General features: G+C 34.5%; 2 protein-coding genes across 2 annotated transcripts in view; one reads left to right on the top strand and one right to left on the bottom strand.

Moving 5' to 3' along the window:
• LOC149910977 (UDP-N-acetylglucosamine--peptide N-acetylglucosaminyltransferase 110 kDa subunit-like) overlaps positions 1-6,329 on the top strand; it is a 32,902-nt gene extending 26,573 nt beyond the window's left edge. The window contains exons 8-9 of the transcript XR_016456697.1: positions 5,813-5,851; positions 6,216-6,329. The gene's annotated coding sequence lies outside the window, so the exon portion shown is untranslated. The remainder of the gene's footprint in view (positions 1-5,812; positions 5,852-6,215) is intronic.
• Positions 5,424-22,387, bottom strand: LOC149910976 (gamma-aminobutyric acid receptor subunit beta-like). The gene is made up of 11 exons (XM_090107065.1): positions 22,290-22,387; positions 21,503-21,603; positions 10,951-11,018; positions 9,182-9,408; positions 8,950-9,032; positions 7,740-7,877; positions 7,352-7,489; positions 6,743-7,027; positions 6,429-6,601; positions 6,208-6,339; positions 5,424-5,959 (listed from the first exon to the last, which is right to left on the bottom strand). Exons 1-11 carry the CDS (start codon positions 22,385-22,387, stop codon positions 5,795-5,797), a joined length of 1,608 nt encoding a protein of 535 aa, XP_089963191.1. The 3' UTR covers positions 5,424-5,794.
• Positions 22,388-25,523: the final 3,136 nt, after the last annotated feature.

Raw genomic sequence — 25,523 nt, 5'->3', positions numbered from 1 at the left:
AGTAAATTTGTACTCAGTTACATTTTGAAAAGATAATTTTAATATTGCTCATGATGTAATTTTAAAATGATTTTCAATGATCAATCAAATCAGTCATTGTAGTATGATTATTTTGAATTTCGAATAATTGATGTCTAATATGATATATTTTTATTACGATAATAAGCGTATGTATTTATTTTTTACTAGGTAAACCCTTAAACAAAATGAACTCTATGTGCTACTAAATGATATTATCACAAATTTTGTCGTTACTAAAATTATTGTTTTCATAAATAAATAAATATTTCACACATTTATACTTTAGTTCATTGTCTGTGATATTAAAAGTTAAAAAATAAATAGAAGAAACAATATCACTTTTTGAAAAACTTGAAGGGACATTTTTACCAAGAACGTAAGAAAATAATAATTAAATATATATTTTAATTCTAATGAAAAATTTCTGTAAATAATTTCATATTTATATCAATATTGTGTCGTAAGTCCTAATACCTTAACTATAATATACGTTAATAAAATTGTATATTAATGAGCAATTTCTTGAAAAATCTGTCTAAAATGAAAAGGCCAGCTTGCCTCCATATCATCGGGAAAGTGATGTTTTTTTAATCTTTAAGTGTGTTATAATATGGAGTTTTAATGTATCATTTATTGTATTTATGAATGCCACGCTTGAATAAATAATATACCGAAGAGATAAAGCAACTCTTTTGTAAGCTATGAACTAAAGTTCTTTATAAAACTCGTCTTCGGTTACACTAGGCGTATAAAGATCCCTTTTATTAAGTAAAGTCTAAAGTCAATCCATAGGTAATACCACAGATTATTATAAATCAATAATATACTGATCGGTTTGTACATAATATAAAAATTATATTTAACAACTCGAGCAGTAGATTAATTACTTTTAACACTATCGAACTCACGCACTATACTTGTAAACTCGCAACGGTATTTGTTATATGTTTTTTTTCTACTTTCTCTGTTTTTTTTTTAATGTAATCTTTTTTTTGTACTGTAACTGTATGCTCTCTGGGAAGGAACTGTCTTCCTAGGAAGACAGAGCCACACTGTAATTGTACTGTATTCATTTTTGTACTCAATAAAGATATTTTTATTTTTTTATGTAACCAACATGTTTGTAGATATGTAACTGACATTTTTATATATAACCGACACCTTTATATGTTATCGACTCCTAGACTTGAATTTGACCCGCTTTTAACAGTCAAATTTAATTTTATCTTTGTACTCTTTACAAGGACCGATGAGAATAAAATAATCTCATGATCTTATTGCATTATTCTGAATAATAAAAATTAAAAAAATATTTCTTACTTGTAGTGAATTCTATCATTAAAGCGTGTTTTTTAGTTTTATAAACTATATATAAGATTACCTATTATCTGGAATTTTTATTGCAGCGCTTTATTACGCCGTTAGTACACCGACGCATTCGCGTGCGGCAGCGAATCTCTGCGAATCTCTGCGAATCTCTGCGAAACTACTGCGTAGCGAAATATCTGCGGAACCTTAGTAAACAGCAATGTTTTCGCAACTTTTTCGCAATGCGCCTGTGTAATGGCCATTTCGCAGTTCCTTGCGAAACAATACTGACAAGGACGCAACTATTTCATCTATCTATGTGCTAGAGTGAGACATATCATAATTATACGAAATCGTGCCACACTACAGACAGATTTTTCGTTGTTTCGCTGCCGCACGCGAAGGCGTCGGTGTACCTACTAACGCCGTTAAAATACAAAATGCATTACTTATTGCTTATAGAATGTCAGTTGCCACTCATCATATTAATACAACATTAATTGTATATTTGCTACAAACAAATGCCTATAAGCTATTGACGCTTGTTCGTGTAACTTTAATATTTAATCTGTGGTATTGATATTTCATTTGTATGGATTAAATATTTTTTTTAATTACATCATAATGTATTTCACCATTATATAATATATTAATAGGCAACGTAGGCCTTTTATTTGTGCACTTTCTAACGCCTAGTGTAACCGCAACTCTATACCACGTGCATTATATTTTATACACAACATTTATAAATTTTAAAATGCTAACTTAGCTTCATGTAACTAATCGTTAACAATATTATATTCTTCAATAAAATCAACGTAATAAATTCGTTAAACGTAACTACTGCGTTAAAATATTATTTCTATAATAAAGTAATATTATTTCAACTTGGAAACAAATTTAAATATTATCTATTATATATTGGGCTTTACATTGGTGTACATTATTTTATTTTACAGCCCCGTTTCAGTAATTATTGCAGCAAATTAACTATTAGTGACGTTTCAAGTCAGTCTATTTCATATTATTTTATTGAATAACAATATTATTATGCAATCTATTCACATCGAATATAATGTTAACATTTAAAAATATCATCAAAAATGTTATTGCGGCATATGAATCAATTTCTATCTAAAACATAGGTATATGAAATTATTATGTATCAGACACATGTGAGCCAAAGATCGCCGTGTGCGTGTGACATGTCATCTCACTTATAGCTATCACTTATCCATACCGTTCTTACAAACTATTACTACACATATATTTTAGAATTTCGTTTCAGAAAGACGCATTATTATATTATGGAAAACGTCGTAGATACGCTATTATTAGTGCTACGCCTACACCTTTAATAAATATCCGAGAATAATAAAAAAGTGAATGAGAAGGTGCCAATATATTTGAGTGAAAATAGATTTTTACATACTTAATGATAATAGATATAATTATATATTTAGTTCCAATTTATACATTTTTGTATTAATTTATCATCCCTTTAACGGCTGTCGACCGTGATGCGTGTACTATAAAAAACAATGAACACAATTTTTTTTCTATTCATATATAATATAAATCAATATAGATCTCATACTAAAAAATAGACTTCTTATAATATTTATTTCAATTTTTAGAGGACTGTGATGTTAGGAAAGGACAGTAAATATATTATAATTACTTACAACAAATAAAAAAGTGTTCACAAAATATCAATAAACAGCACACGCACAATTACGTTATTTTCTTTTAACTAAAGTTTTATTTCTAACCGTCTAATATTTCCATATATTTTATTAATAACTAGCTATTTTATTTAAATACATTTGTCGTCACTAAATCTAGTCCGTATTAACAATGAAAAACCATGGGTTATTATAAATAATACCCGATTACACATATACGAGGACGAGAGAATATATTAAAAAATATATTATTTTTGAAATCAACTAACGAGAGATAAATTAATCTAATTATTCGGTTTCATATTATTACAGCATTCTATTCGAATCTTTACTCTAAAAATCACGACGCCACTAAGGCTCCCACTGCATTTAAACACACCAAAAACTGATGCCTTTCTCCTGAATATGATGCTCTTGACTTTAACTTCCCTTTTCACATTAGTCAAAATAATTGACACAACTAGATAAAAATAACGCGACGTTATTAGAATCATTACTTTGCTACATTCTATTTCCTTAAGCTTCGTGATTCAACCTGTATGCACTCCCACGCCTCGATTCCATCTTAGCTAAAAGCCAGACTTTGTTCAAACCGTCTTTCACCCGAGTAACGCTTCGACACCACTAATATAAATACGAATTAACGTGTATCGTGTTATTGCGATGTAAATATTAATATTCGAATTCTATAAGACATCTAGCATTATTACGTAAAACAACACGTATAATAATTACAGTGCTATATTGCTTTATTCACTAAAGTATTGAGATCTTGGTGTACTTATGCATGGGGCAGTGATTCTCATTAAAATTACTCGTAAACTAATAAGGAACCCGTTCGTAAAGGCGCACATTCACGTCATAGCTGAAGACAGGAGCTCTGCATGTCAGATAGTCGAGGGTTGTGGTGTTGTTAAGGAAGGAACGGTCAATCGAAGCCATCGTGTTCTTTGGGGCAAAGAACGTGAGAGCATGCGCGATCTCGATTCCCGCTATAACAACGGATCTAATGCTCAATTGGCGGTCAACTACATGGAGTCTTCAACAGACATCGGCGAAAGAAATAACTACACTATTCAAAGCGTTGTGTCGGACTACGGTGCGATTTCTAAACTATTGAATGAGACACAATTCAATAAGATGCTCACGACGGTACTGTGGGAACCAGCAGGAATTGTGTAACAATGATACGAATGGAGGAAACGAAAGCGGACTTTAGCTGTAAGCCGAGGTTATTAGATCTAGGATTGTCGATACTGCGGGATGAGCCCTCACAGATGCTTAGTTTTTCCTCGGAAAAATCGCTATATCGCATCGATTTAACTAATTAAAGAATACTAAGCAACTGCGAGGGATTAAAAGGGAAATGAATAATTAGTATCATTAAGAGCTAACAGCTACACGTATTTACAAACGACCGATTTCTTAAACATTAATCCGATTTCTAAAATTATCAGTGCATTGACTAGACGAAAGCGAGAACGTCGTTATTAACTGTATCATCGCCATATAAAATCGCTCAGTCTCCTTGTAAAATATTCTTACAATGTTTTAATGACAATACAGAATTCATTGCGATCGCGCTTATGTGTCACGACTTTAAAATAATGCTATTCTAGATAATAATTATTACTTTAGTGGTAACATCAGCATTTTAATTAAAATCATTCCCAATTTCCGTAAATAAATTATTGATATAAAAATGACAGCAATATAATATTTGTATAAAATAACGTTACTTACAAAAGCAATATGTCTGCATTCGATTAAGTCTATGCTGGAGATTGGTATGAGACGAGGTGAAGCTAAAAGCCAAACTTTATCTGTTACATTTATATAAGTATTATAACATAACATGCTATCAAAAAGTTTACGCGCATGCATGCGGCTAATTTTATTTTTTATTCTACAAATTCATGAAAGTAAACAAAATAAAATGCCTTTTTAAAATACAGCATACTTATAGTACATCTACTCATTTTACAATAATTCTACAAAATTCAATATAACAATAATTTAAGCCCTAATGATATTTTGAAACCTAAAATTTAAGAATTAACATGCATATAAATATTTAAAGCTGAAATATTTAGTCAATTAAACATGAACTATAGATCCACATTACCATATAAAGCTATGACAGTAAAATTAAATCTATAAATATAAACAAGATGATATTTGCCACTACATTTAAAATAAAAGTCTAACATCATAACATGGATACAACTTGCAAACAATAAACATTTTTTTTATGTTTAACACATTTAATAAACTAATGAGTTTTCAAGCAGAAAGTTTGAGCATTAGAATAATTTCCAAAGCGGAAACCAAGTACATCCACTCATTTTGCCACGTAATAATAATTTGAAACCAATTATAAATCCATACAAAATTCAAACCTTTGCTTCCTTTTATTTCATTCTAAAACCAATATCATAAATTGCTGTCCAAACGTAAATTTCTTCTCCGAATAAAAAACAAAACCAGACACGTCTATTCAGTCGCTTATCCTTCAGACTTTACAAGAGAACGACTAATTCTTATTGTTAGAACTATTCTTTACTACTCGTATCGATCAAGTCTTTTAGTATATACAAATACATTATTAGCGATATTCTAGCATCTAAGCTAAACGCGTTTATGTCTACAAATTCATTTTCGTTTTAATGTTAAACAACTACCGAATATTCTATATAATCGCTGATAAGTCTGATCGTTTCGCGTTTCAAATTATTATTCATTATAATGAGTGGAAAAATAAGTGGTACTTTGAGATCCCTCTATTTATCTTCTTCCAGAAGAACCAGATCGTCAGCCACGACGTCAGATACGTGAAGGTAAATGATCCAATACATAAGATTGAAGCAGACGAAACACACCGGGAACACGATGCGCGAGTATTTGTCGATGTCTGAGGGTGTCATTCCGAGTAACTTGCTGATATCCTGCAACAATACAATGCTACCGTCTATGACATTAAAAGGAACAAGATCTATAACATTATTCTATCAATACACACGCATCAACACTGATAAAGATTACAATAGTATCAATCTTATTATATCAAGTCTTATAACAATATTCACTTTGCATTCAGGAGACATATATTCGTACATTCGCATAACTGCATAGAACGCAAAATACGCAAGCACATGTTAGAAATTAAAAAAAAACCCGTAACAAAATTTATTACCTTTCCAGGCTGTATCAGCTGTGGAGGCTGCGCCGAAGGATCGTCCTCAGAATTTCTTCCACCGTTGATTGTGTTTTCTAAAATACCACCTTTTGAATGCACCTTGGGATCGTGGACTTTAAATCGTACTTCCTAAAATTATATTGGATGAATTCATAAGTAGATACAATACAAATAAAGCGTATTTTTTAAACAACAATTATTGCATATTAATTTATTACCGATGGTCGTCCAGGTGGACATCTACCAATTGTATTCATTTTAGAAAGTGTATGCGCATCGACAGGCGGACAATCTACTGGCATTTTCTTCTCAGAAGCAATTTTTTGGATTGTCATAAATCTTTGCTTTCTCATCTGTATTCTCTTAGCCATATATCCCACCGTAGCATATTCTGAAAAGACGGAGAATACTCTTACTTTTCTTTATCGAGCAGTGTACCCTGTAGCACGTTAGTTAGTCACCATTGCAATAGCCAGGCCTTATACACTAACAATCAAATGTCGCTTTGCATAAATCGACAAATCATAATTACCTAATAAACTGGCGAAGACCATAACGAAGCAGGTGCCCAGGTACACATCAATAGATTTAACGTATGAAATCTTTGGTAAAGCTGCATTTGTCGAGGACATAAGAGTTGTCATCGTCAACACCGTTGTCACACCTAATGCTACACGTGCAGGGGTCGCGTTGCGATTCAACCAAAATGAAACCCATGATATGATTACAATGAGACCCGATGGAATGTAAATTTGAATTAAATAATATCCCATTGACCGCACAAATTGGATCTCACATGCCAGTCTTGAATAATTTCCTGCAAAAAAAGTTGTAACAAAGATGTAAGTCGTCAATGAATGCTTAGATGTATGTCAAATATAAGTCATTACTCTCTATCATAATAGTAATTGTCATAAACATAAACTATCATTAAACTTATGAGGTATTTTAATAATAACTTAATTTATTTATCTTTAATATAATATATTATACACTGTGATACTAAAGACATCACTCAGTGTTGCTAGTGCAAAAATACAAAAGCAGGACGTGAACAATTTCGTGGTTTTTATGCCCAGTGTTTCATGTTACGTAATGATTTTGTTCGTCTCTTAGTCCATTTTTTCCCCAAGTAAAGTACCTGTCGTAAGGGAGATTTCCATAGCACGTTGTCGATGACCAAGCACCTTGAACTGCGGGAGAGACACCTCACTGGAGACGCCCACTGAATTGGGCCCCTCATTCCATTTGTAACGGATGTCTCGCATGGTGTAGCCGACTGTGCGCAGCACATAGATAAATGAAATAACCCCAGACCCATTTCAATGGGTTTTGCTACACGAGTCGTCATTCGGTCGGGGCAAAGGCAGGGATTCTCGAGCTTGATTTCGCGTCTTATCGTGCGATTGTCGTGTCATGTATAATTGTGCGAGTGCCACGGTATCTGCGCACGGGCTGAGGGAGACGGGGTCGATAGCGGATTATGGATGGATAATGCAAAGGATAGCGATTGATGCTAAATAGTTTACCTGTGGTCAACGTAACAACAGTTGCCCGCTGTCGGTGCCCGAGGACCCGGAACTGCGGTAGCTGAACTTCATTACTCATGCCGACGCTCGCCAAGCCGTCTTTCCAATGGTACCGAATGTCTCTCATTGTGTATCCGACTCCGGAGACATGCCAAACACACAAAACGCTATCACTTACGCTGTGGAGCATCGCGCATCCCACACGCAGCCGTTGACGATGGGACCCACGTTTAGACAACCGAGCAGAGCCGAGTTCAGTAACTCGAGTCGGCTTGGTGGGGATGATAGAAAAATATAAATCTATAAGGATTTATCTACTGCGTGAAATAAGGTAAACATCTATTTCTAATTGTACATGTACTCATAAAATATACGTATATAAAAAAGTAACATAGTAATGTGAAGCAAGATACATCATGCAAGTGCTGGCAAGAAAGTTGTGCTAGTAGAGTTTGGTAGCGCGTGGTGCGAGGAATGAGTGGCAATTCTCGGGTGCGGGGTTGCCTAGTACTGTGTGGTATAGTACTGTGGTGCGTGCAGTAGTGTCTGCGGCACGGCTCTCGGTGGTTGAGCAGACTGCTGACCCCGCCTCCTTCGGCCCGCTCAGCAATCACAGCGTCGATGTCTCAAAATCAGTTTAGCATATGCTCGTGAGGACACAGGCTTACTATTTACGTGTCTGCCTTCTGCGGGTGCTGTATGCGAGAAGGAGACTCCAAAATAATGATAACACGAGGGAATCACAGCACGTGTCGTCGTTATTACGCTTGTGCTCACAGGAGATACCCTGAATAACATCTGTGATACAAGAAAGTGGTCACAACACAATATTGGGAAGCCTAGTGAAAATTGCACTGTGTTAAGAATTAAATGGTTGCCTTTGGTGAGCACACGGATGTAGTTAAAATATAAATTGCCTATTTTTCTATCATCATAAATTTTACTCGTAATATTTACGCATCGGAAATGCCGATGCTTTTATAAGGGAAAGGTAACATTAATATTTTACGATATATATCATATGAAGCGTGAGTTGAATATATATTTATATTTGCAGGGGTACAATAAATTATAACTCATCTATAGTGCCGTGGCTTATATTATATTATTCAATTAATATACAGATTTCCTAAATTACAATTATTAACATTAACATTAACATTATTAATTATACAATTAATGATATCTTAACAAATTTCAAGATACTTACAACTCTCTATTTCGATGTGACACAATTGCCGATCCATCGGAAAGTATTGAAGGTTCATTGGGCAGGATGCTGTAATTGTCAATCTGTAATTGGTTTTAAATACAGTAATTAAATATAACACCAGTTCTTTTATTATCAGTGTGCATGTTTTTGGGCCAATGTGTGGCATTAAAAAATAAAAAGAAAGAATCAACATATGAATTGTAAAGGCCTCTTGAACCTCAGTAACTACCTGATACTCCTCGTGATAGATCCCGAATAATGAATGCGTATAAATTCGTTACTAGTAGTTGCTATATGAAAGTACGATTGCTTTTCGTTGACAAAAAATGTATCTGGCACCCAAATATTTTTTATAAATTCCGAGCCGACTGACAATGTTTCTACCCCTGGCCTCTTCTTATATGCCAACCTCGGGTCCGTCCAGAATTGTCTGAAGTAGAAATCCAGCGTGAAGTCCTACAATCATTAAAACATTTGAAGATACACAAAGGATAAACTCACTATCTTCAATATTCACAAAATAAATTTCACAGGTACTGAGAATGTTTCCAAACCTGTGTAATTTATGCCATAAATAATGTTACTATGAATAACATCTAACACTTGCATGCTGTATTGTGAAGGCTGCGATTTTCACACGTAAAACATTTACAACAAATATACAAACTAATTACCGATCAAACATTTGTGCAGTGAAGTGAAGAAAAGCTATGCGGAAGTGTGTGGAGTGTTTAAGTTAGGTAGTGAAATAAGTGTGGTCTACGAATGGACAAGTGGCTTCTTATTGGTTGGGACGACAATGTATTTAGTGGGTGTTGGCGCAAGCTGGCACCCACGGCTCGATAAAGCAGTTTTTAAACTGAAGCGTACAAGCCCATTTATTTCATTTAAATTGAAAGGAAAAATAACATTATGATTCTTTGTTATCTTTGATGCTCATCACGCAATTAATCCTTTGCAATTCAGCCACGTTCAATGTGACCTTATATTTTTGATTTGGTTTCCACTTTTCTGTCATAATTAAGTACTTTGGAAAGGTTCTCCTGTCCGCGACAGTGGCTACTATATACATAAAGGAATAAATAAGCAATCGAAAGGAAACTAGAGCTCTAAAGACGTGAAATACCGGTGCCCCAATTTACTGGAGAGCGTGAAAAGTTACGATTACGTTGGCAGTATTCCAGTAGATACAAGTACCACAGATACAATCACAACCAACTACGAAATGTCTGACAAATAAAACTGCACAGTCGTCGCAAGTCCACGCAGTGTGAAGTATTACGTAACAAAATTATCAAAAATGCCTTTGCAATTCAAGATTTCTGAGACTCCCTGTGATCAAGTTCAAGCGGTTATTGTTAAAATACATTGCAAAAGCCAGGGACGTTTAGGAACTTCGCCACAGGTTACTAAGAAATGTCATCATGCTAAGCGACTTCGTTGGAGTTACGAGAACTGCTATACACAATTAGACAATTTAGGTATACACAGATTGCTTTTCTTATCATGGTTTCAATATTTCAATGTTGATCATGATAAGAAAGCAAATTGGCGGACAAGGGCGTTTTGCTGGACAAAACGTAGACATGCTCGCAGCCTCGTGTCTAGGGCTGCTCGGTCGCTCAGCGCGGCTGAACGACCGAGACAAGCGTGAGCTGACAGGGACGAGTACCATGAGCACTTCGGAGACGGAGCTGATAGAGAGCACATACATGGTGACGCCCACCTCCACTGGCGGACCTGCAATCAAGCCCAATGGTAAGTGTCGCTCGCTCCTCGCGCCGTGAAAACCAAACCAAAGGTCTGAGACGTGCCCATCGCCTGAGCAACGAAAGGCGCGGGGTGCGTGCGGATAAACGGGCACGATGTAACGGTAACCGTGGTTACGGTCATCGTGCACGATCGCAATCGAACCGTGGACACGGGTGCTACGATGAACGGTAATGCTGGTGATTTACTAATGCATTGTGTCTTTATATTGCTTTGAAAACAAGGTACCATTTTCACTTCAGAGAGAGAGCTGATGGAGAGCACGTACATGGTAACCCCCACTTCCACGGGTGGTCCTGAAAACGATATAACATGTGTATGATAGTTTTTTTTATCTCGCACAGGCAAGTTTTATTTTTTATTTTAATTGTACTCATTTTCAGAATTATAACCCGATCGTAGATAAATTTAGTAGCCGTAAAACAAAACGCGCTTGTAGATGTGGAATGGATAAAAATAACAATTTGAAAAATCTCCGTTTTATATTTTTATCATGGAGCGAGGGTGAGCTTATCTTTTGTTATAAGAAGAAAAGGGTAGGCTTAAGTGGAAATTTTTTGATGCGTGAAATTTGAAGGTGAGCACTCAACTTCAATTTATTTTACGAACATATTATTACGTTCAAGTGTTAAAACATTTATGTAGCGTAATAATTAAACGTATCATTTTGAAATGTAAAATGAAATGCTGTAAAACATTTTCTTTGACGTAACAATTTAATTTATCATAAAGAAAGTTTTTATCCTGAACGAATATATTTTAGAACTTTTCTAGGTACGGTTTAAAACTACCATTACGGCTAACTTGTTTGAGGTCATACAAGTATTATGCAACTGTATCGATTTAAAATTTGGCAACGTTCTCGGTTATACCCACATGCATTTGCCAACAAAGGAGCAAAACGTTTTTTTTAATGGATACTGTTTTACTGATAATCTCACATCACAGATATTATAAAAAAAATATTTTTTTAAATTGTTTTATATTGTACTTTGATATAATCTGATTTAACAAGTAGTCATTCAAATTATTACAGCTTTGGCAGATTTATATATAACTAGCGGTCCGCCCCGGCTTCGCCCGTGGTACATATTTACGTTTTCTCTACATAAAAACCATCCTCGTACTTCAAGGAATATAATAAAAAAAGAATTATCGAAATCGGTTCAGCCGTTCTCGAGTTATGCGCTTACCAACACATTTTGCGATTCATTTTTATATATAAGACTAGCGGTCCGCCCCGGCTTCGCCCGTGGTACATGTTTACGTTTTCTCTACATAAGAACCATCCTCGTACTTCAAGGAATATAATAAAAAAAGAATTATCGAAATCGGTTCAGCCGTTCTCGAGTTATGCGCTTACCAACACATTTTGCGATTCATTTTTATATATAAGATTATGCTCTCAATTTGGCCATTTTGTCATCAAGTTGTTTCGAAATGTATTTATAATTATAATATTAGCCTATATATGCGACGAAACGCTATGTTTATTTTCTATCTGTAAGCTATTATTAGTAGAAGTTATGAAAATATTGCTTTTATTTAGATTGAATAGGTTTCAGCCTATTGCCTTCTATTAAATTCGACACAACCTTATAAACCTGTTTCGTACATTTGTTACGTCGATTCAGGTCCTTTTCAGCTTTCAGTTTTCACCTAATAACTGCAATTATATCTTAAAATGCACTCAAATATACCAGAGAGAGGAAATATAACCTGTACATAACTGAAAATAAACAATACTGAAGGTGCGATGTGAAAGACCTTTCCTAGCGTTATATTCATGTTTTACGAATCATTTTAGCAGAAACACTACATAATATACATATAGTATAAATACATACGCCTCTTTCCTGTTATTGTGGGCAGAGCTTGCAGAACATAATGTTTACAGAACTGGGCACTAAATATTACATAGCGAGCTTCAGGTGGAGTACATAATATAACAGGGTCGACTGCATGGAGCTGTCTCTTTCACACTTGCGCTTTATCGATGAATCGTTCCTCGTTACACAGGCTCTCGCTTAAAGCTCGACGTTCAATATTTAATACCTAGCGCTGTATCTTGTTATCTATGACTACAATATATCTCTGCTTTATTTACATTGGCTATTCTAATGTGAAAGGTTTTAACTGTTGATAATAATCGACCTTCATTGGGTATTTTAATAAGTTTAGGTTGTAACGAATATGAAATAATTAAAAGTGTAAATTAATACAATCGGATTAATTTCCAATGAGCGTAACATTTAATAATTAATTGCCGCTGTTGTGGATTTCAATAATTGATACATCGGCTTAATTTTGATAATTGGATTTCCACGAATTAATTCAATCCTATTTTCAGCGGTAACTAACTTCATGAGGAGTTTATGTGGGAAATACAAGAATTTGACTCAATTTGTAGTCTATTTGGATAACTTATAATATATTGTTACCTTTTATATCTATTTTATACAAGTTAATACTCGTAATATTATATTCATACAAGAGTAATTTAAAAATTGTATGAATTAAAGTGAATATATTACATTTTTTACCATTAGATTAGAATGAAATTAGAAATTAATATAACTTACACGAAACACGAGAGCTAATAAATTTAGTCACAGATAACTCTGTAATATTCTGAGCTTATAGGTAACTATTGCAGTGACCCAATTAATTCTGAACCGCCTCGCAAATATAACTGAGTAAATACGAGTATATACGTGTTTTGGGCGTGTTTATTGGGAAAATTGTAGGCATTTCATCTTGAAATATTATAATAGTTTGTTACTTATGGAAGTTTGGTTTATTAATTAATATGCTATTATTTTCTTACTGTTTTTGTTTTAGGTTGAGTTTAAATAATTATCTAATATGGAAGTGTTCTTAAAAAATAGTTTGTTTGAATATATACTTAATTAATATTTTTAAACGGCTTTACGCTAGCGTAGAGTTTTTTCTCTATTTCTTCTCTAGGTTTTTCCTATTTTGATGATGGACAGGCAAGAATTATCTTTTTCCTTTTTTTGTGTTTTACTTTTTATATTTTTGTGTTTTGTTTCACATTTTATATATATAATTTAACATATTGGACATTTTGAACAAGAGCGTAATCATCTTTATTGAGTCATAGAATACATTATACAACTCAATCATTAGCATAAGGACAAAGGCAACAGAAGTAAAATTTGCATGAATATTAACATCAAATAAAATCGAACATCAAACTCAGACAGAATAGTATCGTCTCAATGAAACAAAGAGCATTACTTTTTCCTTTATTTGTGAGTCTGCATTATATTTAGTACTCGCATTGCAGATATAATGTGCACTTTGTTAGAGTTTAGAGACAAATATAAGCAGCACTATTATATTTTTACCGTATCCTAGTTTCAGTGGCGTAGCGTGCTACGGAGGCCCCGCAGAGGGCCCAATAAACTTTTTATATCTCAAATATAATAACATTTTAACTTTTTATATCTCAAATACCTTTTCATTTTTAACCCTACTTTTTTACCCCTTCACATATGGGGCCCCATTAAACTGGGGCCCCATTAGACTCGGAAACCAATGACTCTATTTCAGCTTACCATTGTTAAAAGTTTCACCGTCCAAAACTGTACGGTGGATGGCGCTTATTAATTTCTATGAACGATTTATTCTATTGCTCACTGTATTCAAAGGAAAAGTTTTGAGAGGACTTTAGTTCGTCACTTTGCAATGAAAAGACAGGGGATATTTTGGCAGTTTCAACTTACGTTACCAAAAACGATGGAAGGTTTGTAAGCGTATTTCATTATTTTATTATTGGAAATTGTTTATTGTAATTTGATAATTTCTACTATTTATAATGATATTATTTCTATTCTGTTCTAAAAATTGTTTCAATTTGCGTCATTGTATTCCATAGAAACGCAGTAAAAGGACAAATATGCTATAATGCTGAAGTTTTATACGTAACTTAAAAAATTATATGGTCCCAATCAAGAATAGATATTAGCTTCAAAGTTTCAAAATGTGATTAGCAAAATTTATCCAAGAAATTTGAACTTAAAGAGAAAATAGAGTACCTTCCAAACTAATCTTTCCAAGAAAACTGCAAAGTTTCCGACCCGCGATCTAACGCTAATGTGTCTTAGAAAATTCAGTTAAAATTGCATGTCCATTTTAATTTTTTTCTATTAAGAACGGAGCTACGGAGAATTTTTACTATGACCATTTCCGGAGCATTTTATCCGAGGTAAGATTGAGTAAAGTAAAACTTTGTGAAGTACTTTCGAAGCACCGTCCCCTTATTTATCAACGGCTCGAAAGACGCTCTTTCTAAGATAAACTACCAGGGAATTCTAATAGTTAACCTTTTGAAACTTTATGTACTTTGTTTGTATTTGTTCTAAAATAAATGGACACTTTTAAACAGCTTCACTGCAGTGATGTTGATAACATAGTGTTGGTTTACAAAAAGATGCCTTTCTTATGCCATTTATGTTCATTTTATTTTATATATTTGATGTGATTGGACAGGTCAAAATTTGCATTTTATTCGTGATTTTACATTATGTTAAAAATTATACAAATTGTCCTAATAAATAATATTATATCCATCGTTTTGTCCTGTTTAAGATAGAACATTAGTAGAGTTGAAGATTTTTATAAGTTTAATTTCCACCTATGACGTTGCAAGAACAAATTTTAAGTGAATAAAATGTATATTTGCTATTTTACTGAACATACCTGTAGTTAAATATGAAATAATTATCGCATTGATTCAATTATTACAAGCCAATCAGCAAGCCACAAGCCGCATTAAGTATCGGGTATACCGCAAACAAAACTAATTACCAAATTGCTATAACATATTCATCATTCATATTAAAACTTTCACATTCCAATATAATATTATATTATAAAAGAGCAATTTATTAACAGAATTGAGATTTTTAATCGTTTCACTGCCTACTAATATAATGTCCTAATATCGAGTCTCTGGATCGATAGTAAAGATATGACATTATTAAACAACTAATTGTAATGTTTAACAGTTTCTGGTAATTTCTGGAATACTATATTTTTATAATTGGGGGGAGAGTAACTTACGGTGGTGCCGTTAAAAACAATTTTTATTATTGCAATATGGAAATATCCTTTTAGCTCATTCATCATCAATTATCAATACCTTCAGAAAATCAATCCCTAAAACTCATTTAACAACGAATTTTCCAATTTAACAAAAAATGAAGTCCCGCGGGCCGATTATACATCTGTTTCACTGATCGATTTTCTTTACGGTCAAGTAGGTGATCTGCCTTCTGTGTCCTGCCACACCAAAACATTTTTTTTTCTTAATCTGAACCGGGAATTGAACCCAGGACCCCCTCGGTTAACGCTCAAGTGTCAACCACTGTACCATGGAGGCGGTCCCAATTTAACAACGAACGATAAATTACAAACACATCATATTTATTATCTTTGTAGCCCAATAAAATGACAGTGCAGAAAACGTAGTTAAATCCATTTACAACACGACTGGCGCCAGCTGGCTGCATCGATAGCGCTAGCTACTATTAAGTATTCTGTGTCGATACGTCAAATGAACAATTAATTTAGCAAGTCAAATTGTGCCTATTCATGCTATTTGTAAAGATTGGAAGATTTATTTCCAAGAATGGACATGTGTATTGGGAAATTTGAGGTTTTTTTATTGAGAATAGGGAAGTGCTTGACAACAATCTCGCCTGATGTTAAGCTGAGATGTGGTCTAAGATGGTACGCGCGTCCCTAAAAGGTACCTGTTCAATCTACGCTTGAAGAGTATTAGTCGAGCTTGAGTTTGTAGTTATTGAGAGCTAAAAGCTTATGTTTCATAACAGGGTTTTGAAATACTCCTAACTAATATATGTTTACTAAATACCTAGTATTAATTTTATTGATATCAACGTACCTAATGAATCTTTTAATTCCGTTGTATGTGTATGAGCTTAAAAAGTATTTGAATCGAACATTAAAAAGTCAAGTCGAGTAAGAAAAAGTTATTTTAAAACAGTGAAAAGTATATTTTATTCACAAATTTATTGAATACGTCACATTTATAAAGTCATAATAAGTATATGCGAGTAGCTAAAATATATTCAAGAAAACGTCTAGACTGAAATTCTCTAGAGATACTTTTGAAATGGTACCTTCATAAATAAAGTTAACGTTCACGTCGTTAGACTGCATTTCTTTTAATGTTTTTAAATGTTACTTTATCTTCTAATAGTGATAATTAACATGACAGCTGTATCCCATGCTAAACCAAATGAAAAAATGTAATAATTACCTACACATTTTTAATGTACTCTGATTGATTGATTTGATCTTTACTAAACTTTATTAGCGCTTTTGTCGACATTTTCAGAATGGATGAAAGGTAAGTACAATAATGAAAATCTCCGTATAAATTAGGTATTGAAAAACATGTCGCAAGTACTCAAAAGCTTTTGAAAAACATCCATGAAAACGTGCGATACTAGAAAATTGTAAAATAACACTGTACCGTTAGTAAAACCTCTGTGAAAAACCAATATTTAATTACGGAACTACGTGTGTATAAACCCTTTGAATATTGTTCCAACGCTACCGCAATATTCATCGGGACAAAATTAAATATTTGGTACCGTTGTAAACAAATTAAATACCGCTTTTATTCGAATATTTGAATGACAAACTGTTTTTATTCTTTGCAATTTGTACGATACATTTTTATCGTGATTTTCTGACTCAGTTCACGGAATTTACAAAATGTTTGGATGAATAATTTTTTTTATGACTGACGTATATGTGGGATGTGGAATGATAGTTAAATAATTGAATTGAATTTTGTCTGTTAACTGTATTTTACTACTTTTCGAACATGACAGTTTTTTTGTTCTTTAATACTTTCGTCAGGAAATTTAGTGTTTTGTGAAAATTCAGCAAGCACATTTATATTTTACTAGCGGTCCGCCCCGGATTCGCCCGTGGTACATATGAAAAATAGATTCTCAGACTTACCCGATATGCACAGAAAATTTCATGAGAATCGGTCCACCCGTTTCGGAGGAGTATGCAGACTAACATTGTGACACGAGAATTTTATATATAAGATAAACTGTTTAATCTCGTATTTTACTTTACAACTCAGTTGTATAGTAAAATATAGATAGACTCGAGAAAAGATAATAATTTTGCTCTTTTAGTAGTTACGGTAGAACGAAAACATAAATACCTCATCAGTAAATGATAGAGAATAGAGTACCTATATAATAAATTATTAGTTATAAAGTATTAAAACGGTATTAACTATTTCATATTATCTTTAAAAAAGTTTTATTTACCCTACAAAATTTTCAATAAATAAATAAATAAATATTATAGGACATTATTACACAAATCGACCTAGTCCCACAGTAAGCTCAATTAAGGATTGTGTTGTGGGTACTAGGCGACGATAGATATAATATTTAATAAATACATATATAGATAATAACACCCAGACCCAAGAACAAATAATTGAGTTCATCACACAAATATTTGCCCTGACCGGGGATCGAACCCGGGACCGTCGGCTCAGTAGGCAGTTACTTTACCACTGCGCCAACCGCGTCGTCAATAGCCTAGGAATTACAAGCTGGATCCTCTAGATATAGAGTAAAAAATACTTATTACTAGACTAACGCGAATCTTATTTTAACTTTTTAGAACAAATTAATATAATAAACAAGTTATGATTACCAAAAATAATAAAACCCGTTTTCCTTGGTCACGGCATTACGCGTGAACGGGTGGACCGATTTCGATATTTTTTTTTTATTATATTCCTTGAAGTACGAGCATGGTTCTTATGGAGAGAAAACGTAAATATATACCACGAGCGAAGCCGGACCGCTAGTGTGTTAAATTTTCGTAAGCTATACCGGCAATAACGGATAATAATTAATGCAACTCCACGTCCAGGATAAAATATTATAAATGGTAAAACAAATTATACGCCGAAAGATTCAATAGGATTATGAAACATGGCAAATTAATACGTTAAGTGAAAACAATTGGCAATTATTGCTCATATTTATTATTCATTTTCAGTACATTCAGGTTTAATTTAAAGAACAATACAACCCTCGTAGCCGCATTACTAGACGTATCACCCTTCAGTGTGTTATATTATCATGTTAATTTAACAAGGGAATAATTATGAAAATATTACGGGAATTTCGAGTATGATTGACGTTCTTTGTCTGGTTATAGGTCACAAATAAAGCTATTTTCGTTAACTTTATAAATAAGTAAAATTCCTTTGCATCAAGTCTTCAACATACGATTTGCTAACAAAGCAGTTGATTTCTTAATAATACGAGACTTATTATTTTTGTTATGTTCCATTGAGCCTATATTATGTAAAATGTATGTACTTACTGACTCTGTACTAATAATCAGAAAGTGTATGAATTATCTATTAGGCTCATTAAGAAAAGAGTCTTGTTTTAATGGTTAATCTGAAAGAAAGCCGTAATTATTAGAAAGGTCATTTCAATTAGGTCTAATTGCTGTTAGAAATTGTCGGATCGTGTTGAAATGTTATTTTATTAAGTTCACTTCTTTAAGAAAAACTAAAAGCTCGCTTAAACTCATAACATTATTGTATTAATTCTGATCCTTGTTAAGCGTACAAAGTTTGAATTAAGTCTGTTCGTTTAAAGTTTGGGACAATCGAGTATATAGGATCTATAGAATCGAATATAAGGAGTCGTTACATACAAACTTACAGATGAAATTTATATAAGCGTGTTAAAAAGAACTTTACTAATAGAAATAACTTTCCAATAATGTCCTTTAATAACCAAATAATTAACATAGACCGTTTAGTGTTATCTCACCGAAACATTTCCAACAAGACAAGGCTAATTGACAATGCAGGTCGCTGAGCTGTCACAAATCCAGTGATCCAGTAATTGACTGGATGATTCGATAAACTGGGAAGGACATAATGGTCATTTTGTAATCATTATAGACGTCATAATGAGAACGTTTTCAGTTTTGTGGGTATCTCTTTGTTGGCTGTTTTTGTGATAAAATTGTTATTGAAATCTATACTTTATGATATTATAAATCTGAAGAGCATGTTTTTTTTGTTTCTTTGAACGCGCTATTTATTGTATCTCAGGAAATACTGGCCCGTTTGAAAAATTACTTCGGTTTTAGATAGCCTATTTACCGAGGAAGGCTATAATATATCATCACGCTAAGACCAACAGGAGCGGAGCGGGGATAACATTTATATGTGTAAAAATGCAACACAGTTTTTAATTGTTAATTTAAAAAAAAAAGGTGACTGATCGTTATTTAAGTCTTAAACTAGCGAGTTTGAACTAGTATTTTGAGCGCGTTTTCGATACATTTCTCAGCTTATATACGTAGTTGATCTACCCAATTGTTAACAAAAGCTGCTAAACAATAACATGACAGGTCATAACGTCCGCATTCAAGAGGTAATTATTGTTGCCGTTCAATTTATGATGTGATTAGAAACACCTACCTATAGTTAATTTTGACATAACTCAATATTAATTGATGCTGCATTATTAGTTTAAAGTATGATTTATTGTGCTTTTCACAATAATATGAACATTTAGATATACTAGGTATATTTTTTTAATTTAAAACCAATGTATTTAGTCAATGTGTCTGATTAGAAATAAAATCATATTTAGAAACTTCTCTATAGTCAAAACTGTAGTACCAAGGAAATACATTTAAGAAGCTTATAACAAATGTTCCTGTCAGTAAATCTTTATTTTAATGCTGTTAATTTACTTTTACTATATTTTCTGTAGTTTATGTTTTATATTATGATTATATTGATTTAATAACTGCTAGTAAGTTACGGATAAAGATTTTTAGAATATCAGTAGGCTATATTTCATGTTAAGTGAATATTAATACATTTTTATATTTTTTATTTTAAACAATTTTCACTATAGTAATATTATGTTCGTAGAGAAGCGTAACAAGGATTTTATTATCGAGATAACGCAGTAAAACGTAGGAGTTAGAGAGTCGGGTGTCTGTAGGACGTTCGTGTCCTCTCGGGTTAATTCGGCTTCGATCGTGGGAGAGACAGTGCAATGTCCCCAGCCCTCTAGAGATACTATTGTACTAACTTGTTAAGTCTACGAAGATTCTACCGCTAAAATTTTGGTTCGGTTTTGATCACGGCGTTGTAAAAAATACTTAAATTATTTATGTTGATGAATAGTATCATATGCAATGGGTTATGACGTGTTAGATTTTAATGCAGTATGTTTGTTTGATACATTTTGATACGCGTCTTGCTTTAACCGTTGTCTGTCTGTTACGTTTTTGCAGTTTGCAACGTTTGATTTAAGAAATTTGAAACCTTTATATACGGGATAAGATACATTTTACTGTGAAAATAAAACAAAAGGGTGTTAGGAATGAAAACTTAAAGGGAGAACGTCGATCGCACGACAGCGTAAAATACCCATGAAGTTACGGATGGAAAGCTAGTTTAATAAATATTATTTCAAGGGGAAAATTGATTATCAAGTTAAATTGCTTTGTTGTGTCCACTTTAAGGACAAATAATATGATTTTAGTCGTTATTTAGTTTAAATATAAACGATAGGAAACTTTCGCGAAATGCCAATTCAGTATTTACGGGATTGTTTTAATATTCTTCAGTGTTGGATTTGTTTGAGTTAATTTGTGATTTAGTATCTTTGTTCAGTGTTTGTGTGTGTGTGTGACTAACCTCCATAATTGGGCCTTACTCTTTTATCGTAACTTATACTAAAAGAGTCCAGTATTGCTGATATATTGACATCTCCAAACATTCCACCACCACCCGAGCCTCTGAAACAAAATAAATTATGTCAAAATTGTAATAAAGTGCGCAATTATTTCTTTATTGCTATTATTTTTTACTACCTAGTAAGTAGTACATCTCAAAGGACTTAAAAGTGAAATACGCTATTATAAAAGACATGTGAATGGAAAGGTTGGAGTGATAGCTTTTAAATAGTTATAATTTTATAATAGCTATAAACAACTTGTAAGCTTAATTCTATGAAAATAAAACTCATAATAACAAATATTCAATCTGTCTCATAAATCAAACTCGACATCATCTGGATTCATAAAATATTGAAACGTATCATATTTTTTGAAGCATCGAAACTCAGAGCCACTGCTGCAATAATGATTCATGCTCTGAAATCTGAATTCGAGCAGTATAATAAATTCTGAACGAGTCTCGATCGCGCTGGCGTATAAAACCAGCCTTTCATAAAATAATCCTCGTTGATGATTAAAAAGCAAGTTTAATGAGACGTAGTCTATGAAATATCTTCAAATGAGTATTTGAGTTTTATCCTATTAATATTATAAATGCAAAGTTTGTGAGGATGGATGGATGAATGTTTTTACTCTTTTACGCAAATACTACTGAGCTGATTACAATGTTTGTATATGTAACTATTTGAAGACCCAGAATAAGCGTTCTAACAGACGAACGGCAAATTGCGAACGGCAGAGGCTACTTCAGCCGTAGCCACATGTCGACGTCAGTCGTCGACGCGTCGGCGGCAGCAGTTAATATGTCGATGACAGTTAATATATCGACTGCTGCCGTCGACATGTGGCGTCGGCTGAAGTTGCCTCTGCCGTTCACAAGTTGCCGTTCGTCTGTTAGAACTCTAAGACATAGGCTACATTTTATCCCGGAAATACGGAGTTTTTCTTTTAAAACGCGGGTCGCGGCGCCGGGAATACAGTTACATAATATGTATATATAGATACATAGATGTTGCGAAGACTACCACCTTGGTAATCTGGACACAGAGGTCTGACCAAGTTTTCCGTAAAGAAAATCGATCAGTGAAACAGATGTATAAAGCATGTGCCTCATACAAACATTAGGGGACACGGGAGTTCAATTTACACTTCGACGCCCCCCGCGAATAATCCGGTAATCGTAAAAGTGAAAATGTTCAGGAAAAATAAAAAACCATTTTTCGTTAATAACTCCATTAAACAACAAGTATCAGAGACTTTTAATATCGCATATGGAAGCTAATTTTTTCAGCTATCTGGTTATTTCAACAAAATTTAAGTAGTCCCAAGGGCTTCGTTATAATTTAGCTGGATGCATTTTACTATACTAGTGTAGGTCAAGCTCTGGTCAGTAATGTCACTTACGATATTGTTCGTGTAAATTTATATTTTCGACGGCAACAGTAATATCTTGTTGCGCTAATATTCGTGTTATTTGTTTTGTATACTGAACATTTGTAAAAATCTATTATTTGGTTATTCGATTGTTTAACAGTAACGTACATTTTATTGTTATAACTATTACTGTTTATTCGAATAGTTTACTTAAGTATTATTTGATGATTATTATAGTATATTTTATGAAATACAGGACATTTTAGTAAATGAAACAACTTTGGATTGTTTCACAAAACACGATATAAAAAATAGACACTGCACTGAAGACACGACTATTACACATGATTACATAATCATGAAAATTATACTATGGTCCTATTACAGTTAAAAATTTAATCAGAATCCTCATCAGAACCTCACTGCAGAATGCGAATCCACCGTGACCAGTCAGTACTTGTATGGTGTGGTGTGTGATGTCTTTTTCCCGACTACCTTCTATGCAGCAGCAGCGCTTGGGAAAAAGAGCTTCGTGACTCCGGCCGTTCCTCCTACATCGTATCTCCTATCCCATTCGCTGATCGTAGCCTGTCTCAAAATACGCTTGACGAATGAAACAGGACACAGATCGTAATCCGGTTTCCTCCTCAACCCCAGAGCGGCCTCCTTGGCTAACTCGTCTGCCCGTTCGTTCCCCGCCCTGCGTGCGCCTTAATCCAAAACAGGGAGACCTCCCGCCTCTGCAATGCAGCTTTTCGGAGGGCCGCCCGTGTTTGTACAGTCAGGGGATGAGGGGAACTCAGGGTAACCGCCTGGAGCGCCGATCTGGAGTCAATAAGGACACCGACCTTTGCCGCTCCACTCTTGCAGGCTATGTCTACTGCTCTTTTGAGTGCTAGGAGCTCAGCCTGATAGATAGGTACAATACGGTGGCAACGCAAGCTTAATGGCCTTTGTCTCGGCATATCCTTTCCATACGGAAAAGGCGGCTCCGACTCGACCCTCAATCTTGCTGCCGTCCGTATAGACCCTGTGGACGTGGCTGTTAACCACGTCAGCATAGGTGTCCTCATTTATCAAGCCGAGCCCCAGCTCTACCTGCTCTGCCGAATGTGGGTCCTCAATCGCAAGAGCCATTCGTTCCACCTCCCTGTCCCTCAACACCGCCGGGTGCGACACACCCCTCTTGATCTCATAAAGCCTCGAAGCTTCGAGTATCCTGAGGTCAAGAGGGAGAATCCCAGCCAACAGCATCGCAGAGTTCAGGGAGACAGTCCGATATGCTCTGCAGATCTTCTGGGCAAAACCCCGTTGAACGGTGTTAAGCCTCTTTTGGACCCCCATCTTTTCCGTAGTGGGTGCCCACGCTGCTGATGCATACAAGATAGTCGGTTCTATAACTGCGATATATATAGTCTTAACTACTTGGGGGTTAAGCCCCCAATTTACTCTAGCTGCTCTTGCTAATAGCTTATAACGGGCGATTGCCTTTTTGCAAACGCTCCCGACGTTTCGGTCAATGTCAGGCCGCCATCAATAGTAAGGCCCAGTATCTTAATACTTTCGAAATATTGGATGTCCACACTCCCCATTACAAGTCGTGGCATGTCAAATTTTAATTTTCGTGTCGAGAGCAGGGCACATGTCTTGTGCGGTGCGAATTTTTGTTTATTTCTGACACCCCATTCGTCAATTTTCCTCAATGTGCAGTTTGTCTTCGTCTCTACTTCTAAAGCAGTATCTCCATCAAACACTAGCACAATGTCGTCGGCAAATGCCTGACAAAACACATCCATCTCCTCTAACATCCACAGCACAGGATCCAGCAAGAGGTCCCACAGGAGCGGCTCACCTATGGAATCCTGCACCCACCCCTTGTTGGTCTCTCTACTCACTTCACACCCGCAGGTATGCGGGGGACAAGAGGTGTGAAAGTTAGGTAACTTTCACACCTCTTCCACTCAGGTATCTGCTGATCACCCGCCTTACGTTCCCCGGACACCCAACTTCGGCCAACTGCACCTTTATGACTGGCCACCAGGCGCTGTCGAAGGCTCCCTTTATGTCCAGAAATACCACAACAGAAATCTTCTTCTCCTCCCTCTTATTTCTGATGTGGCCCACCAGTCTATAGAGGGCGTTCTCGGTGCTCCTCTGTGGCATGAAGCCATACTGATGGGGGCTTATTGTGGGTAGCAGGTAGAACCTGAGTCGGACGACCAGCATCTAATGAAGATGAAGATGAAGGTTTCGATGTGGTCTATTCTGATGCCTGTCTCGTTTATCTATCAAACTTTCATCTCTTTTAATTTTTCTAAGGCCGTATAAATCATTTGCTCAGTAATAGAAAGTGTTTAAAAAAATACCTTGCATACTTGCACTCCATAATGAAGGTATCTGGAAATCGATTTCTTAATAAAACCCCGAATAAGCCTGTACTAGCACTTACTTAAATAATGTAGAAAACTATTTACCTGAATAATATCGTAACAATGTTTACTGTCGAAGCATATTGATATTATTTTTCGTAAAGATCTAAAACCATATTATTCGTTTAAAATACATTTTAATGTTATTTTATGGAATATACGCGTAATTTTTCATAT

Source organism: Colias eurytheme, chromosome 1 (genome assembly GCF_061535395.1).
Source record: "Colias eurytheme isolate Ceu_HAF_F1 chromosome 1, ilColEury1 Martin Lab GWU primary, whole genome shotgun sequence".
Lineage (NCBI taxonomy): Eukaryota > Metazoa > Arthropoda > Insecta > Lepidoptera > Pieridae > Colias > Colias eurytheme.
This window is presented reverse-complemented; position numbering and strand designations above follow the sequence as displayed.

Excerpts from the sequence above, each read along its gene's own strand:
- LOC149910976 (XM_090107065.1), bottom strand. The coding sequence starts at position 22,387 with ATGTCGACGGCAGCAGTCGATATATTAACTGTCATCGACATATTAACT. Across the intron at positions 11,019-21,502 it reads AGTAAGGCCCAATTATGGAG|GACCACCCGTGGAAGTGGGG; the intron begins GTTAGTCACACA and ends TATCGTTTTCAG. Across the intron at positions 9,409-10,950 it reads CTCTCTCTGAAGTGAAAATG|GACTTCACGCTGGATTTCTA; the intron begins GTACCTTGTTTT and ends TAATGATTGTAG.